Source organism: Leucopleurus acutus (genome assembly GCF_964270905.1).
Source record: "Leucopleurus acutus genome assembly, chromosome: 1".
Lineage (NCBI taxonomy): Eukaryota > Metazoa > Chordata > Mammalia > Artiodactyla > Delphinidae > Leucopleurus > Leucopleurus acutus.
Genome location: NC_139142.1, coordinates 133,548,103 through 133,568,277, shown reverse-complemented (window position 1 = coordinate 133,568,277; position 20,175 = coordinate 133,548,103). Strand labels below are relative to the sequence as shown.

Genomic DNA, 20,175 nt, shown 5'->3' with positions numbered 1-20,175 from the left:
CAGTGTCACTGCACTTCCCTCACCGTGGGAGACTTGCTCTTGTAATGACTGGCATGCTGCTGCAAGAGGTCCAGGGCTTTGGACTCTGAGCTGGATTTACAACTGACACTGGGGCTGGCTCGTGCCTTGTCAGCATCTTCACCCCCTGAGACCTTGCTGCCATACGGGGAGAAAGAGTAGCTGGAAGGCAGGTAGGAACCTGGGGAAGAGAAATAAAGCAGTCAAAGAAATGGGAGAGGGAGAAGAAACTCTGCTTCAGTGAGCCTGGTGAGGCTCAGGCTGAGATATTTTCTACTGCAGTGTCTTCGGGCTGAGACTCAGTGTGTACTTCCTTTACTGAGCTCTAGAGGCAAACAGCTAAGGGATATTAGGAACATGGCCCTCAGTTTCTGGGGAACCAACTTCCTTAGAGCCCCAATCTCAGATTCATCTTGGAGAGGTGATACAGTCATAGGATTTGAAAGATATTGGATATGGAGATGTCCTTGGGCTCAAATCCTTCCTCTACTTACCAGTTAGGTAACCCTGAACAAAATTAACAAATTAATTAGCTCAAATTAACCTTCTGAGCTTCAGTTTCTTGACCATCAAAATGAAGATACCAATACTTATTTCATAGGACGACAGAGAAGATTAAATAAGATAATGTACATAAATCACCTAGTCCAGTGCCTGGCACAGAGCAGGTACTCATCAAATAGAACAACTGTTTTTATATAGAAGGATTGGGGTAACAGGAGAAGGGAATACTACAGGATGAGACAATTCCTATCTCAGTTTGAAAAGCTTAAGTGTCCTACTTAGTAGTTGCCTTATAATGTCAATATCAAGCCTATTTCAGCTGCTCTCCTATAGGGAGGTGGGAGCTCCAAGAAGTGAAAGAAAGAGTCTTCCACCCCAGAAGCATCCCACATGGCTCTTCAGGCAACAGAGATCAGTGAGTAAAGTGAGCCTTTTCTTCTAACAAGTTAAAAAACACTTTAACTCCTACCTTGTGCCTCCCTCCCCAAGAAGTCATGGATGGCAGTATAAAGAGTTTATCTTTCCCAGACTGAATCTTTCTAGCTGGACTTACCCCCAGTATGACTTCAAACTGCTCTTCCCCTCACCAGCTGCCTCCTGACCTTACAGCTAAACACAATTTTGCAAATGAATACATGTACTCTCCTGGGTTGAATTTTATTTGTTCCACGGTTCTCTCCTGCTACAATTAAGTTGTAAGCTCCTTGAGGGGATTGAGCTAGTCTTCCGCTATTTCTTTTGTATTCCCCACAGTGCCTAGCACATTGCAAAATATAGAGAGCATGTGTATTTGTTTGTTTGTTTTTCTGGCCATGCCCCGAGGCATGTGGGATCTTAGTTCCCTGACCAAGGATTGAACCTGTACCGGCTGGGACCACCAGGGGAGTCCCTAGAGTATGTGTTTAGAAAATCCCAGCTGAGGGAAGACGGCTCTGGTAGAGAGGGGGTTTTGCCTTTAGTTATCCGTAAAAATTGACTGTAGAGTCAACCCTCTAGCTGGTGCAAGGGAGGGAGAAGTGGTCCCACAGACTGTAAGCAGGGGTCATTCAAGGAGCTCAGGATTAGTGCCCACTTCACAGAAAGCCACATTCAAATCAGAGCTGTCATCTACCTGAGCCTCAGTAAGCCTTAGAGCTGAGCAAGAAAACTCTGGATTCGAAATCTGTGCCTCATTTACCTTCCCACTGAATGGAACAGCAGCTGGAATTCGGTGCCGTACCTGGGTAGTTCTGCATCATCACGGCAGGCATACCCCGGTAGCTGGGGTGGTTGGGGTCATAGGACTGGCTGTAGGAGTAGCCGTGCATGTAGGGGATGTAGGACTGGTGCTGGGTGAGGGGAGAGGACACAGGCACGTGGACACCTGGTCGGGGCTCCTTGCTCCCGAGGCGGGAGTCCTCAGACGTGGGCAGCTTGCAGTCACTACTTGTGCTTTCCTTCCCGTCCTCCTTGGGCACAGAGTCCTTACTCCGACTCCTTTCCTCCTTCAGTTTGCGGTCCCGCTCCTCCTTCCACCGCTCATCCTCTGACTTGATGTCTGGGTACTTAGCAGGATAAACATATGTCCACATCCGGGGCTCTGCTTCCTACAACAATCACAGAATGAGCTCTGAGCGTTTTACAGATTTCAAGCCCAATGTCCCCGTAGAAACACCAGAGCAGATAATACTAGACATCTGGGGCACAGCAGGATCTTGGCCTCTACTGACCTTTGTTTAAAATCACCTCTGGTCCCTCCTGCTTAAATGCCTGTCTCCTCCCCCCATAAAAGGAAATAAGATGTGGTGAAAGAAAGGGAAAATCTACCAGTGGGTCTTCTCTAGGCGAGAACAAGCATTCTGGGGAAAGGACTCCTTGACTAGAAGAAGCCGTTCCCTTTCCAAGGATATTTAGGTGGTTTCCCTTCTTCAGAGCAAACTCAGGGGCAGAGAGCTACAGGTGCTGCCCCGCTCAGAGGAGGGTGGTCTAACTGTGGCACAAAGAGCGAAGGGGAGACTTTCTAAGTCTGAGGAACAGAGCAAAATGTAAGACCAAGTTCTTAGTTCTAACTCTGCCTAGAAAACCTTTTTGAGAGTAACTCACTGTGAGTTGTGTACTTCTGGCCTACTTTAAAAAAAGGAGAGACCACCATTAACTCATTCCATAGGACCCACACAGTCGAAGAAACACTGGACTAGGAGTCACTAGATACCTGGGTTCCAGTTCTGGCTCTGCCAGTTAAGCCTCAAGTAATTCCAGACAAATCAAGCTAACTTGCCTGGGCCTCTCTTGTCAAATGCGAAAAACACCTTTTACTGGTGTAAAAAGTGCTTTTTTAAAAAAAAATGTTAGGACTTCCCTGGTGGCACAGTGGTTAAGACTCCGCCTGCCAACACAGAGGACACAGGTTCGAGCCCTGGTCCGGGAAGATCCCACATGCCATGAAGCAACTAAGCCCGTGCGCCACAACTACTGAGCCTGCGCTCTACAGCCCACGTGCCACAACTACTGAAGCCCGCGCACCTAGAGCCCATGCTCCGCAACAAGAGAAGCGACCGCAATGAGAAGCCCGCGCGCTGCAACGAAGAGTAGACCCCGCTCGATGCAACTAGAGAAAGCCCGCGTGCAGCAACGAAGACCCCACGCAGCCAAAGATAAATAAGAAACAAACAAAAAAAGTTAAAATGATTTACCAAAGTAAAGAATCCGTAAAATTATAGATTTATTCTGCAAATCTGTATTCTGTTGATTCCCTACAAAAGGACAGCCCTGATTTGTAAGACAGAAAAACTATCAAACGGTATTTCTATTTCCTTCCAGAACAGTTACCTGTCGGTACCAGAGTATTGGATCCACCTCTGCCTGTCGGCCACACTCGGCACCTGTCTTCGCCTCAGAGGCCTCCTTGCCTAGGTGGCTGGCCTCACTCAGCTTTACTTTAAGTCCTTCCGGGGCCTGGCTGGGGAGCTTGGAAGAGTCATCCAACTTGGGAATAATGACTGATTTGGCAGGGTCAGCCCCTTGCTCTTTGGCCTTCCCGGGTCCTGACTTCACCAGGTCTGTCAGGCTGGGGGCCTTGGTGAGACTTGGTGGAACTGACGGCTTTTGCTTCCATTCTTCCTTGAGTGCTGCCTCCCGCTCCTTCAGGCCCATCTCTGCCTTCTTATCCAGTCCCCGCTGCTGCTGCTCCAAGCTCTGCCGTTTCTGCTGTTCTTCATACTGCTGCCGGTAGGCTGTGTTAGTGCTCAGGAGGTGGGTGTGGTAGCTCTGGTCGCTGTAGCCGTAGGGGGGCACATAGGCATACTGGTTGTAGTACAGGGACTGCATGTACATGTTGGGACGTTGCTGGATGACGGAGGGCTGCTGACTGGAACTGCTCAGCTCTGGTTTCTTTTCCTCACAGGCATCGTTCTTCACTTTTCCCTCTGTGCTCTCAGGCTCCTCATCCTTTTTTGTCTTCAGGGCCTGGCTCTCCACTCCTGCCTGGCTGCTGGGGTTCAGAGCCCCTGGGCTGGATTGTGTGTAACTTGGAGAGTAGTAACTCTCAAAGCCTTGGTAATATGGTGAGTCTTTGCTCTGTGGCTGAGGGGGGAAAAGGGTTTTCTTGGCCCCGTCCTTAGCCAACTGTTCAGGGTCCTTTGATTTGACGCTTTCCACTTTGCCCTCCCCATCCTCCCCCGCATCAGAGATGTCGGAGTATGCGGGGCTGTTGGTTTTGACTGAGCTGGCTTCAGCCCCATTCTGGGTCACTACATGTAAGGGGGTCATGGGCTGGGTAGGGGTAGTGCTATCTAGGCGGCTACAGCCTCCAATTGAAGGGCTGGGAGCATTGTCCGTGAAGCTGTAGATCTTGTCAGCTTCCGCCTTGATGCTAGCCAGCCGGCTCTGGTGGGGGTCTGAGGAGCCATTTAGGAGCACCTCCATCTTCATCCCATCTCCTGATGACTCCCTGAATGGGCTTTTGCCGCCTTCTGCTCGACACGCCTTCCCAGGGCTCAGAGGGCTTTCAAGTTCCTTTGAAGACTCCTTCTTTTTTTTGTCTTTCTTTTTCTTGTCCTTGGCTGGAGTCAAGGCAGGGTTGACTGTGAAAGGTTCTCCCATCACAGTGGGCTTGGGCTGAATGGGCTTCAGCTGGGGGCTGTTGGGCATGGCCTGGACCACTGTGGTGGTCAAGCCTGAGGAGGAGCCTGGGCTTGCTGCTGTGAAGGTGGCTGTCTGGAAGGTGTAAATCTGCTGTGGGGGGATGGCAGGGGCAATAGGCCGGGCTGACTTTAAACTTTTGGAAGGAATCTTTTCAGGTTTCAAACTAGAGGGCTTTTTACATTTTTCTTTTTCCATACACTTCCTTTCCAAAGACTCAAAGGCGTCATTGCTTGTTTCATCCATTACTGAGGGTCCATCATCAGAGCCATCATTGGATAAGGCCCCGAGATCTGGGTCCCCTTCCCCACTCAACTTTTTCTTACAGAGGCCTTTTGTGCTGAATTTGCTTGAAGGAGAAGGGCTATGGGGCTCTATGAGCCGAACTTTGGGGGTAGCGGAGCGGGCAGGGGACAAGGAACCTTTTTGTGAGACAGATGCACCATTGCAGCTCCCGAGGTCTGCATGTAGGGTGGGCTCCTCTCCGTACTCACTGTCTCCATCTGCTTCTGGCTTGCTGTCGTCATCTGTATGGGCATGAGCTTGGTGGTACTTAAGTCCATTGATGTGCTTGTACTTTTTGTTGCAGTTTGGGTGGGGACAGTCAATCAGGACTGGGGAAGGACAATTTCTGTCTAGAACAGTGGGTTCCACTTTGGTCCCAGGGAGGGGGCCAGTGGCTGAGCCCATGGAATTAGTACGGACACGCTTGCTCCCTTTGGAGTCCTCTGAGCTAGAATTCAGCTCCATGTCTGAAAGGGGTTTGTTTTTCCGCTTAGTAGCTGAGGAAGGGCTGGCCTTGACATCCTCAGAGGTGCTGCTGGCAGCTGGGCGATGTTCCGAAGAATTCTGGCTGCCCCGACGGCCTTTGCTATTGGCTCCTGCTCGGGTTTTGCTGCTACTGCTGGTCCCTTTGCTGTCAGAGGCTGTGGCTGTCTCATTGACAGGTGTGTTACTGTTGGGACGCATGCGTTTGCCTCTACCCCGACCATTGCGCATTTCCAAGTCACTGGTGGGAGAGTCACAGAACCTTGGCAAATGACAAACACAACAGGATATTATTAAGAAAAAAAGCTATCTTCAAACCAGTTTAGCTGCAGCCTCCAGAAGAACTGTCCATATGGTAACTATCATTTTCAGTGAATATGATTTGTTAAAGGAACTTCTGAAAGCATGGTAACTGCATTAACTGGTGAGCTCCTAGAATGTTATCTGCATACTAACTATAAATTATTCCCCAAGATTTGGGTTCCCCTAACCCTGACAAACTGGAAATTAATATTAGGAACCAGCCGTAAAGTGCTATTCCCTGAAATATCAGTCTTACGGCCAACTGCAACTTTGAAAAGGTCCTTGTGAAACCCAGACTGTCTAGTGGAGTTTATGAAACTGAAAATGTTTTCGAGTTTAAACTTCTGAGAGATAGCTACTATCAAAAAACATCATCAATGAATGCTTATTCACCTGTAGTCAGATTCTGGCCTTGGTCTCAGTGTGACTGTAGGTAGAAGCCAGAATTCAGTCATTCCAGATAAAGGCTTAAATAGGATCTTCTCACCATTCCTACCCATTGATTTATTCTTCTTGAATGCCAGATGAATATAATGCCTTCCCTTGTTTCTATAACATAACTGTCCTTTAAAAGCTGGGTGTCTTTTAAAAGCTGTCCAATTCTAACAGGATAAAGGTATAAGGGATCACTGATGAGGGTGGTTCAGATTAACATTAGCTAAAAAGCTGTAGAGTGCTTACCTGGGGGGTGCCCAGTCATGTCGTGTGCAGTCAAGAAGTGTACCTACGTAAGTCTTGTTCCTCCATGTTACATTCACCACCAACATCCCTGAAAGACAAGAAGACTCAGATATAGACAAGAGAAATGCTGTTGGCCACTGAGAAGAGTATTTTCCATCTGAGTAGCATTCTGGCTCCAATAGGAGGGTTTAGGGGGTGCTCTAGGTCCCAGTGGGCCTAACAGCATTAGGCTGGTATAGTTCCACAGGAACTGCCTACAACACTAACAGGGCCCCTTAGGATGGGCAATGGTTGCAAAGATTCCATGGTCCAGTTAAGGCACATTTTCCTAACTTTTAAAAAATTACACAGTATTTCAAATACACTAAAAAAATACAAAGGATAACTAAACAAAAACTCATGTACTCACCACCCAGCTCAATGGATTTATAAAATTTTGTGCTATACTTGCAACAGATTTATTTATTTATTTATTTATTTTTTTAACATCTTTATTGGGGTATAATTGCTTTACAATGGTGTGTTAGTTTCTGCTTTATAACAAAGTGAATCAGTCATACATAAACATATGTTCCCCAGATTTATTTTTTAAAGAATAAAACATCATAGTTGAAAACCATTGTTTACTATATTTTCAAACTTGCCATTGATAGGATCATGCTGGGTATATAACTTACCTTTCTCACTTAACATTACAAATTTGAGATTTATCAATGTTGACATGAAGAGCTTAACCCATTTATTTTAATGGTGCTCAAGTATGTCATTGCATGATTTGACCACAATTTATACATACTGTTGATGGAAATTTAGATGTTTCTTGCACATTTTCACTCTTAAATGACATCACAGTGAACATTCCTGACATGTTCATTTTATTTAAAAATGGTTTTGAACAGATACCATAGTCACACTCCAAAATTTAAAAGGTAGCAAAAAAAAAAAAAAATGCAGACAAACCCCAAAATAAAATGAAGTGTCCCTCCTGTCACTGTTCTTCAGCTTTGCAGGTCCCATACTCAGAAACACCCATGGATATCCATGTACTCCTCCAGAGGTATTTTATATATTTATAAGCAAATATGTTTATACATTCTTCCTCAAATGGTAGCAATGTACACCAATGTTCTGCACATTTTCCACATAACCATATATTTTGGATCATTCCACATGAGTAAACATAGAACTACTTCATTCTTTTCAATGGCTGCATATGAATGATTTCAAACCGTACCAACATTTATTTATCCAGTCCCCTGTTGATGAACATTTAGGTTGCTTCATTCTTCTGCTGTTACCAATAACGCTGAATAAATAACCTAGTACAAATGTCTTATCTTACATATCACAGAATATATCTGTAAGATAAATTCCTATAAGTAAAACTGCTAATCACAGAGCATTTGTATTTGGATTTTTCATAAATACTGCCAATTTGCCCTCAGAGAGGATGTACTAATTTATAAACCCACCAGCAGTTCATCAGAACACCTGTTGTCCCTTCCCTGTGGCAACATAGTATTCTCAAACTTTCTGGTTTTGCCAATCTGACTGGAGAAAAATGGTGCTTTATGTAGTTTTAATGTCATGTTTCTTATTATGAGTTCGTATAGCATTTCATTACAAGATACCATTATGAGACATTTGTATTTACCTTCTAATGAACTGTCTGTTCATATCCTTTTCTCATTTTTCTACTGAATTATAGTCTTTTTCTTATTTGTGACTGTTTATATACCACAGTAAGCCTTTTGACTGTACTACAAATCAGATATTTCCCTCAGTTTGTCATTTGCCAACGGTGGTTAATGCTATGCAGAAATTACTTACTTTTAGGTTGTTACATTTATCAATCTTTTATGGCTTCCGAATTTTTATCATATTTCAAAAGGCTTTCCCCATTCCATCACTTTATTAATAGTTTTTTTCTTATGGTTTCTTCTAGTATTTTTATGGTTTGATTTTTTAATATTTTAATCTTTGATGCACCTGGAATTTAATATGGTATAAAATGTCTGACATGGACTTTTTTTTTTTTTTTTGGAGGCGCCGCACAGTTTGTGGGATCTTAATTCCCCGACTAGGGATTGAATCTGGCCCTAGGCAGTGAGAGCACAGAGTCCTAACCACTGGAACTCCAGGGAATTCCCTGACATGGACTTTTTAATTTTGTTTTTTTTTTTTTGCCTTAATTCTAAATTATTTTTGGTTAGTTTTACATTGAATGAAGTCAAATATATTAAGCTTTTCCTTTATTTATTTTTTTTTGCGGTACGCGGGCCTCTCACTGTTGTGGCCTCTCCTGTTGCGGAGCACAGGCTCTGGACGCACAGGCTCAGCGGCCATGGCTCATGGGCCTAGCCGCTCCGTGGCATGTGGGATCTTCCCGGACCGGGGCACAAACCCGTGTCCCCTGCATCGGCAGGTGGACTCTCAACCACTGCGCCACCAGGGAAGCCCAGCTTTTCCTTTATTGTTTGTGCTTTTTATGTCTAATCACAAGGTCATAAACATTCTACCATGAAATATTTTATAGGTATCTTTAACAAGCTAAGAATTTTTTTACATTTTTAGTGGTAGAAAAAAATGAAAAGGAGAATAATATTTTGTCATGTGAAATTATATGAAATTCAAATACTGCTCAGAAATAAAGTTTTATTGGAATATAGCCACATTTATTCATTTGCCCATTGCCTATGCCCAATTACACGCCTCAAGGCAGACAGAGTTGAGTATGTGTAATAGAGGCTATATGGCCCTCAAAGCCTAAAATATTTACTATTTGGCCCTTTACAGAAAAGGTTCACCAACCCCTGTTTTAGATCTTTTTTTCTAATATAAGCATTTAAGGTATAAATTTCCCTCATAGCCCACTATAGTTGCAGTCCACAAGTTTTGATATGTTTTCATTATCATTCAGGTCAAAACATTTAGTTTCCCTGGCTTTTTTTTTTTTTTTTTTTTGATTCTGGATTTATTTAGAAGAGTGTTGTCAAATTTTCAAATACCTGGGAATTTTCCAACTATCTTTTTGTTCCTGATTTCTAATATAATTCTATTGTGATTAGAAAACATACTATATATGATTTCAATTCTTTTAAATTTATTGAGAATTAGTTTATGGTATAAAATATGGTCTATCTTGAAGAACATCCCATGTGCACCTGAAAAGAATATTTCAAAATGTATACTCTGCAGTTGTTAGGTAGCCTATAAATGATAGATCAAGTTGATTGATAATGTTTTTCAAATCTTCTATATCCTTATTAATTTTCTATCTTCTTATCAATTATACTTGCCACTTGTTCTTGCTTAATGGAACTCCTATTTGGACCTTCTAGACTAATCCTCTTATCTTTCTAGCCTATTTCCCATTTCTTTGTCTTCTGTTTGTATATTATAAGGGATTTCCTTCATCTTCTAGGCTACATACTGAGATTGTCATTTTTACCATTTTTAATTAAAAAAAAGTATCCTTGTTTCATGGGATACAGTATTTTATCTCTGAAGATATTTCATTATATATTTTTTTCTCTCAATAGTCTTTTGCTCTCTCAGTAGTTTTTTCCCTCTAACTCCTTTTTTTGTTTGTTTTGTCCTACATTCTCGTTTTTCAGGTTTTCCTCAAAAAGTTTGGTGATCTTCGGATCTTGTTCATATTTAAATGAAAGGTAATAAAAATTGGACTGGAAGCACTATGTGTGGGCCTTTCCATTAAGCCATGAATACTGGTAGAGATTTTTCCTCCTTTCCAGGACTTGTCAGATTCCCCCAGAGAAGAACTCTTTAATTTCTTACCTGCCTGCCAGTTTCTCTATGTTATATGGATTTTCACTTGGTCCTTGGTACAGCACCCTGCCTTCCTCTATGCCCAGTGTCCCTGCTCTGGTTGAAACTCTCCGAAGAGTGAACATCAGTTTTCTGCAATGGCAGAGGGGCTGTGTAGGATGGGGATAATAATGCACAGCCTTTGCTTCTTCTCTAGACCTTCAGCCAGTCTTCTGTTTTCAGCTTCACCCCATATTCCCTGTGTTCAAAGGTACTGATATTTCCAATTTCTGAATATTTCTAGAAATCTGTGGTGCAAACTCCTTATTCTTGGCTCTCCTTCCTCCCAACCTCAGGTAAACAAAGAAACAAACAAGCTTCTGTTTTTTCAGGTCTCTTAAATCAGCATTGTGCATCTGCTTTCTAGTGTCCCAAGTTTTACTGATTTATACCTGTCTGTCTTCTTTACCTTGTGAGTTTATATCTTAAAAACAAAATCCCTTTACTGACATTTGAATGGGTTTTAGGGGAAAGGTAGGAGGTAAACATGTACTTTCAATCTACCATATTTAACCAGAATACTGAATTTACTTTTTTAAAAGATAAATAAATTATTTATTTTTGGCTGTGTTGGGTCTTCGTTGCTGCATGAGGGCTTTCTCTAGTTGCGATGAGCGGGGGCTGCTCTTCGTTGCAGGCTTCTCATTGCAGTGGCTTCTCTTGTTGCAAAGCACGGGCTCTAGGCGTGCGGGCTTCAGTAGTTGTGGCGTGCGGGCTCAGTAGTTGTGGCTCGTGGGCTCTAAAGCGCAGGCTCAGTAGTTGTGGCGCACGGGCTTAGTTGCTCCGCGGCATGTGGGATATTCCTGGACCAGAGGTGGAACCCGTGTCCCCTGCATTGCCAAGCGGATTCTTAACCACTGTGCCACCGGGGAAGTCTCCCTGAATTTACTTTTATTTATCTGTTTGGTATACAGTACTTGGAGTGTACAACCTACCTAGTTAAGTTTCTAATTAGAATTTCTCTAATTCAGGAAAGTCATTACCTGTTGTATATTAATTTACTGTCTTTCTGCCATTCTTTTTTTTTCTAGGACTCACGTTGATCTCTCATATATTTTTTCTTTGTGCTTGATTCTTTCAATTTATAATCTTTTCTTTGACTACATGCAGCCTAGAATTTATCCAATGTATTGAGGTTTTTTTTTGTTTGTTTTCTGTTTTTTGTTTTTGCGGTACACGGGCCTCTCACTGATGTGACCTCTCCCATTGCAGAGCACAGGCTCCGGACGCACAGGCCTAGCAGCCATGGCTCACGGGCCCAGCTGCTCCGCGGCATGTGAGATCTTCCCGGACTGGGGCACGAACCCGTGTCCCCTGCATCGGCAGGTGGACTCTCAACCACTGTGCCACCAGGGAAGCCCTGTATTGAGGTTTTTAAAAAATTTCAATGACTATAATATATAATTATATTTAAATGACTTTTTCTCATTTCCAAAATTTTAAACTGGTTAATTTTTCATATCTACATGACATTATTTAATTACTGGCTGTTTGGTTCACAGTTTTATTTTTTTCATAGTTTTATTTTTAAAAGAGTTTATTATTCTGTTTCTCTTTAAGAATTCTAAACATACTTATCACAGTCTTTGTACCATATGTTAATTTCATTAGGTGTGCGTTCAATTCCTGATGGTTAAATTTTTAAAACTAATTTAAAATTTTTGAGATAATTATAGATTCACATACAGTTGTAAGAAATAATAAAGAGATCCCACATGCCCTTTAATGGTAACATTTTGCAACAAAACTATAGTATAATATCCCAACCGAGATTCTGCCATTGATATAATGAAGACACAAAATATTTCCATCAACACAAGGGTACCTCATGTTGTCCTTTCCTAGCTACACTCATTTCCCTCCCATCCCCACCCCTCCTCAATTCCTGGCAACTAGTAATCTGTTTCTCATTTCTATAATTTTGTCATTTCAAAAATATTATATAAATGGAATCATATAGTATATAACCTTCTGGGACTGTTTTTATTTTCTACCAGCATATAGTTCTCTGGAGATTTATCCAGGTTGTTGAATGTATCAATAGTTTAGTCCTGGGCTTCCCTGGTGGCGCGGTGGTTGAGAGTCCACCTGCCGATGCAGGGGACACAGGTTCGTGCCCCGGTCTATAAACTATAAAAAAAGTTTATAATAGTCCTTTTTATTGGTGGTTTGGTATGGAGATACCATAGTTTGTCCTACCACTCACCTTCTGAAGGACATCTGGGTTGTTTCCAGTATTTGGCTATTATGAATAAGCTGCTATACACATTTGTGTACAGGTTTTTGTGTGAACTTAAGTTCTTTTGTTTTTTAAAAATAAGATTTGTTTATTTATTTATTGGTTTTGTTTTGGCTGTGTTGCACAGCATGGCATGTGGGATCTTAGTTCCCTGATCAGGGATCAAACCTCCACCCCCTGCAGTGGAAGTGTGAAGTCTTCACCAGTGGACCACAAAGGAAGTCCCCTGAACTTAAGTTTTTCATCTCTCCCAAATAAATACCCAAGAATGCATTTACTGGGTCATATTGCAGCTGCATTTAGTTTTTTTTTTAACTTTTAAAAAAATATTTATTTATTTTTGGCTGTGCTGGGTCTTTGTTGCTGCATGAGGGCTTTCTCTAGTTGTAGTGAGTGGGGGCTAGTCTTCGTTGCAGTGAGCGGGCTTCTCATTTTGTGGCTTCTCTTGTTGCGGAGCACGGGCTCTAGGTGCATGGGCTCAATAGTTGTGGCTCATGGGCTTAGTTGCTCTGCCGCAATATGGGATCTTCCCAGACCACAGATCGAACCCATGTCCCCTGCATTGGCAGGCGGATTCTTAACCACTGCACCACCAGGGAAGTCCTCTCTCTCTTTTTAATCTTAGCCATTCTAATAGTTGTATAGTAATATCTCATAGTGTGATTTTTAATTTGCATTTCCCTCATGCTAATGATGTTAAACATCTTTTTCATGTGCTTATCTGCCATCTGTATATCCTCTTTGGTGAAATATCTGTTCATATTTTAGCTCATTTTCTGACTGGATTGTTTTCTACTGTTGAGTTTTGAGAGCTCTTTATGTATTCAGATACTAGTCCTCTGTTGGATATTTCTATATATTTTATATATATATATATATATATAATGTAAAGGTGTTTCAGTTGTATTTAGTGGGAGAAATCAGGAAAGGTATGTCTACTCCATCTTCCTGAAAATGGAAGTCCTGGTTAATTTTTGGTGGTTATCTTTCTTAGCATTAGATTTCTATTATATATAATTTTGGTTTGCAGTCTCTTTTTTGAAAGAGATGTTTTTGTTACTAATTTCCCCCCTTCTCTGTTTAATAGTTTTGCAATTTCTTCCATCTAGCCCGCTAAGGACCTAGTCTGAAGAGGTCTTCTACTAATGGCCTGAGCCATTAGAAGATATCACAGTTCTAATCATTGAACCAGAAGGCAGCTTCTTCACAACTCCTTAGGCTTCCCTCCTCCTCCACTCAATTAACTTTTTTTCTTTTTTAAGTAACAAATTCTTTATCAAGGGCAATTTTTTTTAAAGCTCCAACAACAGGTAGGTTCTATTATAATCAAACCTAATACAGTAGATTGATTTCATTAGTTGCTCCAATTCTTCACCTTTGTCTGAATCTACACAATTTGCCATGCAACTAACTTGCCACTTGTCACTCTGTTGTGAAGCCCTATATCTATATACCCTTTTAAAAAAAATCTGCTTTATAGTTATAATTTATATACAATAACATCCATTCATTTTAAAATATATAATTTGATGAGTGTGATTAATATTTACAGTTGTATAATTACTACCATGATCAATTTATAGAACATTTCCATTAGTCAAAAAGTACTCAGCCCTTGTGCAATCAATCTCATTTCACCATCCCCAGCCCCAGACAATGACTAATCTGGTTTATATTCCTATAGCTTTGCCTTTTCCAGAATTTCATATAAAATGAATCAGACAGCTTGTAGTCTTCCACATCTGGCTTCTTTCACTTACTTAACATAATGCTTTTGAGATTCACCATGTTGTTGCATGTATCAGTAAGTAGTTCGTTTCTTTTTGTTGCTAAGTTCAATTAACTTTTTAAAAGTCTCCTTCCATGAGACTGGTTGGGGGGGGGGTGGCATCCTACTCCCCTGGCCTCAAGTTCTTTCTATTTATGAACTATCTCTATAGATATTTTCAGTACCAGGAACTCACCTCTCAGGCACCGTTCTCTGGTCCCATACCTGGAGGCCAGCAGGCCCACAGTTTCAGCCTCACTCAGTGACTTGCATCTCTTCTGTTTTTGGTCCATGGATAAGATTATTTTGTTTGTGAGCCCAAACATGTTCTCTGATTTTCACTTTATATATTTTACTTCTTGCTATGTGTTCAGAACAAAAGGGATGTGTCGAAAGTTTGAATACAGTAATTCAATGTGCCCAAAGGCACATTTTCTATGTAATGTATCTAGAGAATAAGACTCTAGAATTTGGACTTCCCTGGTGGCGCCGTGGTTAAGAATCTGCCTGCCAATGCAAGGGACACGGGTTCGAGCCCTGGTCTGGGTGGATCCCACATGCCGCAGAGCAACTAGGCCTCTGTGCCACAACTGCTGAGCCTGCACTCTAGAGCCCGTGAGCCACAACTACTGAAGCCCGCGCGCCTACAGCCCATGCTCCGCAACAAGAGAAGCCACTGCAATGAGAAACCCATGCGCCACAATGAAGAGTGGCCCCTTCCTGCCACAACTGGAGAAAGCCCGTGTGCAGCAACGAAGACCTAACACAGCCAAAAATAAAATATGAAAAAAAAAAAAAAGAAAAGAACTGAGCAGAAAAGAAAAAAAAACAACTTAAAAGGCTCCAAAATTAGTCTTTTGTTTGTCTTTGGTCATAGACAAATAAAATACTATTTGATTAAGCACTCCCAGGGCCTATCTGTAATAACTCAACTATATTCTATTTTGATGTAGAATGCTGTCTAAAGATCACTGAACTTGCAGTCAGAAAACCTTAGTCCAAATCCTTGCTCTGGGACTTCCCTGGTGGTCCAGTGGTTAAGACTCAGCGCTCGCAATGCAGGGGGCCCAGGTTCGATCCCTGGTCAGGGAACTGGATCCCGCATGCCACAAACTAAGAGCCTGCATGCCACAACTAAGACCCAATGCAGCCAAAAATAAATAAATAAATACATAAAAAAAAAAAAGCTACTTTGTAAATAAGGAAATGGAAGCCCAGAAAGGTTAAGTAATTCACTCATTACTCATTATTGATGAGTGGTCAGATCTTCAAGGCATTACACAGCTATCTCTTAATGGGTTCTGATTCTTTTTACACAACTTCCTTAATATGTCCCCTTATCTTCATCTTACATAAAAGATACATAAAGGACTGTAGGGAGGCATCCAGGGGGAAAGAGGACAGTATTTCTATCCCTTTCTAGAGCCCTGGCATCTTAAGGGAAATGACAAACCTCCTAAGAAAGCAATTGGGCTAAATTCTCTCTGGCTGTTAGCAAAGTGAATTCACATGGATGTCTCCTCCCAGTGATGGGCTGCTCTGATTACTGTATAACCAATTTGAATAGGAACAGGGTACATTTATTTCTAGACAAGGTAAGACTTAGAAGTAGGCACCTCATTTACAAGGGCAGATGAGCATAGCTGTATATAGACAGCAGGTATACAATTCAAAGAGGAATGTTAGTCCTACTCTTGAAACAGCTGGGTAGGAACACGTGTTTATAAATCTGCCTCCCTCCTCTGGTATAATCTGCAAACGTTAACAATAATGAATGAGCTGAAAAGATGACAGTTCAGAGTGCTGGAAATGGGAGAGGGGAAGAGGAAAAATTCTAATATGGAAAAACAAAATGGAGGCTTGTTTACATGTCAAAGCAAACAGTTCCCCTAGGTATAACTCTCTTCCTACAAGGTTCTGAGTTGAGACAGCTGGGAGATTAAGAAGACAGGAAGGAAAAAGCAGAAAATAACACTTAGCAGACCTAGTTTCTCTATTAAGGGCTAGCTTTAAGGCAGCAAGTAGGCTGAAGAGAAAGAGAAAAGTTAGTTTTCATTTTAGAAAGCTTTCTATTTTGAATAAGTGTTCACAAAATAAGGAAAGGGTTGGCATGTTTGAAGATAATAAAAATAATAATATGCTAAAAGTAGTAGTAAAAGTAGTGCTTTGTGTTTCTCTAGGTGGTTATTTTCATATTTACCAAGGGCATCACAGACATAATCTCATTAAACATTACTAAATTTTAGAGTGCTGAGTTAAGTATTCTCCCTTCTTAAAGGCGATCAACACCAGAACATGGTAAAGGGGAAATGACTTAGGTATGAGGCAGCAATCAGGTTCCCCCAGGTAACCGGAGGAGTGTCGTGTTAAGACAAAACCCAATCCCAAAGCAGCACTGCTTTGTTTCAAGGACAATTCAAAACAGTTGTGCAGGGACTTCCCTGGTGGTCCAGTGGTAAGAATCTGCCTTCCAATGCAGGGGACGCGGGTTTGACCCCTGGATGGGGAACTAAGATCCCACGTGCAGTGGGGCAGCTAAGCCCACGCACCACAACTATTGAGCCCACGTGCTCTACAGCCTGTGGGCCACAACTAAGAGAGCCCGCATGCCGCAACTACTGAGCCCATGCACTCTGCTGCCACAATGAGAAGCCCACGTGCTGCAATGGAGAACCTGCGTACCCATATATGTGGAACCTAGAAAATGGTACAGATGAACCGGTTTGCAGAGGAGAAATTGAGACACAGAAGTAGAGAACAAACGTATGGACACCAAGGCGGGAAAGCGGCTGGGGGTGGGGGTGGGGGTGTGATGAATTGGGCAATTGGGATTGACATGTATACACTGATGTGTATAAAATGGATGACTAATAAGAAAATAAATAAATAAATAAACATTAAAAAAATAAAAAAGAACCTGCGTGCCGTGACTAAGACCCGATGCAGCCAAATAAATAAATATTGGAAAAAAAAAAAAGTCATGCAGTCAAGACTGATACAAGCACAATAGTGGAAAGAGTAAATTTGACCTCCAGAGCCCTCATTTTTACCATTTCCACTTAGTACATGCTTTCTCTCAGGGATCTAATAAACTAATGCTCAGTTGACCACTTTCCTTCTTGTATGCCATGTGCTTCCTTGCTTCCTAGCTTCCACTTTCCTTCTTGAAAACAGTTCCTTCATTTGGCTTCCAGGACAAGGACACCACACAGGCCTGATTTTCTTCTTATTGTTCTGCTCGCTCCTTCTCAGCACCTTTTGCTGTTACTTCTTCATATCTAACTAATGACTCAAACTTCTATCTCCAGCACCTACCTTTTTTTCCCTGAACTCCAGATTCATATATCTAATTGCAAATTTGACATTTCCATTTGATGTCTCAAAAGAGATTTCAAACTTAACATGACCCAAACTGAGCTCCTGATACCCACCTGTCCCTTGACCACTCCCTTGCCCCCTGCTCCCAATAACAACTTGGCTCTGAGTTTTCCCTATTTCAGGTAATGGCATTTCCATCCTTTCAGGTGTTCAGGTCAAAAACCTTGGAAGTTCTGCTTGACTCCTCTCTTACTCTCACACCACCCCACATCCGACAGTCAGCAAATCTTGTTGGCTCAACCTTCAAAATATATCCAGATTTTGATCATATCTCACTATCTCCACTTCTCTGGCTCCAGGTACTCCTCTAATTATTGCAACAGCCATCCCATCCCTCTCTGACCCATTCTCAACACAGGAGCCAGAGAGATCCTGTTAAAATCCAAGTCATATCCTATCATTCCTCTACTCAAAACCTTCCAAAGGCTTCTTTCCATTTCACCCAGATTAAAGGGCAAAATTCTTATTGTGATCTTAAAGGATTCATGTGATCTCGGCCCTCATTACCTCTCTGATCAACATCATCTACTACTCTGCCCCTCACACTCTGTTCTGGCCTGTGAGCTACTTGTTCCTTGAACACAACAGGCATGTTCTCATCTTAGGGCCTTGAACTTGCCATTCCATCTATCAGTAACATCCCTTCCCCCCATCCCCCATATTCTCAAAGGTACTTTCCCTTCATTTCTTTCAAATATTTTCTCAAAAGTCATCTCAGTGAGGCCATCCCTCATTCGCACTCCCCACTTATACACTTTCTAGTTCCCTTTCCTACCTTCCTCCCCATAATATTTATCAGTATGTAACATAGCAGAAATTTTATTTATTCATCTTGCTTATTGTCTGTTCAGTCCTATTAGAATGTAAGCTCTATGAAGAGCAAGATTTTTGTCAGTTTTTTTGCACTGCTGTATCTATAAGAACTAGAAACATTTTTGGCATATAGTAGATGCTCAATAAGTACATGTTGAATGAATGAATGCTCCTTGTTTCTCTCCAGAAACTCTGTTCAAGTAAGGTATAAAAAACTGATAAACAGAAACCTCAATTAAATAGTGTTGAGGGACCACAAGAAGGAGCTCTCATGCCCTGTGATGGTAGCAGAGCCCAAACAGGAGGAAGAAAGACTCCTCTTCTTTCCTGGCAAGGACTCAGCCAATGAGAAGCTATGGACTCTGTTTACTATAGTGTTCCCAATTTCCCTTTCCCCTCTATAAAAGTGTTCTTCCCTTGCTGTGCAGGAACTTGCATGTGGCTCACCATGGTTGCAGACGCTGAATTGCAATTCTCTGCTGATCTCAAATAAGCCCATCTTTGCTGGAGAAATGTCTGGTCATCTATTTGATTTAGGTCAACATTTTGGTGGCCCATACGGGGACCAGAGGAGACCCCTGAAGACTCTAGGACTGGTGAGCAAACAGGTGAGGTACCCATAATTGAGCCCACTGAGCTCACTGCTTTTCTTGCTGACCGTGGAATTTGGAGGGTCTTTCTCCTGGATCCAAGCTCATGCCCTCTTTGTCTATGAAGAAATGGCTGGTGTTAGCTTGCAGGCTGTTTGAATTGAGCTGTTTGAACTGTAAGCTGTTCGAGCTGTTTGAAAATTGTTCTTTTACTCTAGAGGAAATCCTTTGAGAAATGGGATCCCAGTTATCTGTGGCCCCCACACCCTGGGACTTTGGCCAATTTTATGTTTAAAAACTGTTGTCCTTCCTCATGCACATTTCTAACTAAATGGACCAACCTGTCCAAAGGCAATTTAGAATATCAATGGCCATTTTTTTTTTTTTGCGGTACGCGGGCCTCTCACTGTTGTGGCCTCTCCCATCGCGGAGCACAGGCTCCGGACGCGCAGGCTCAGCGGCCATGGCTCACGGGCCCAGCCGCTCCGTGGCATGTGGGATCTTCCCGGACCGGGGCACGAACCCGTGTCCCCTGCATCGGCAGGCGGGCTCTCAACCACTGCGCCACCAGGGAAGCCCTCAATGGCCATTTTGGGGAACTTTTAAAATCCCCAAACTTAATTTCCTTAAAACTGAACTGGACTACAATAGCTCAGAAATAGAGCTGAATGGTATGCCTATTTCAACTGGCATTTTAAGGCTTCCAAACATTATCAGGAACCTAAAACTGCTTCTCTGCAAAATAAGATTTTAAGACTAACTGAGGCAAATAAATGATTAAAGAAAGATAAAATGGCTCCTGAAGTCTCAGGCTCTTCTTCTTGGCTTCTTTGTCTCAGGCTCCACCTCTGGCACCACCTTTCTCTCCCTTGGCTTCTTGTGGCCAGACTCTGCCTCCAGCACCATTTCAATCCTTCCTTCTATACTGCCTATGCCTCCTCTTTACCCTCAATTCCCTCATACAAATTCTCTCCCGGAACTTACTCCCTCTCTGAAACTCTCCCAGCTCCCTTTTCCTCTCAACTTGTTAGAGCCTGTCCCTTAAAAATTAAGCCTTCTGGGCTTCCCTGGTGGCACAGTGGTTAAGAATCCGCTGGCCAATGCAGGGGACACGGGTTCGAGCCCTGGTCTGGGAAGATCCCACATGCCATGGAGCCACAACTACT

The 20,175-nt window shown here is 42.4% G+C and overlaps 1 protein-coding gene across 3 annotated transcripts in view; it reads right to left on the bottom strand.

The window, feature by feature from the left end:
- ZNF609 (zinc finger protein 609) overlaps positions 1 to 20,175 on the bottom strand; it is a 235,948-nt gene that overhangs the window by 5,210 nt on the left and 210,563 nt on the right. For 2 of the 3 annotated variants that reach the window (XM_082849373.1, XM_082849372.1), the window contains exons 4-7: positions 6,394 to 6,481; positions 3,331 to 5,671; positions 1,700 to 2,108; positions 24 to 199 (exon numbers count right to left, since the gene is read on the bottom strand). In XM_082849373.1, the coding sequence (XP_082705499.1) occupies positions 24 to 199; positions 1,700 to 2,108; positions 3,331 to 5,671; positions 6,394 to 6,481 (3,014 nt within the window). The remainder of the gene's footprint in view (positions 1 to 23; positions 200 to 1,699; positions 2,109 to 3,330; positions 5,672 to 6,393; positions 6,482 to 20,175) is intronic. The other variant, XM_082849374.1, reaches the window with a different exon arrangement.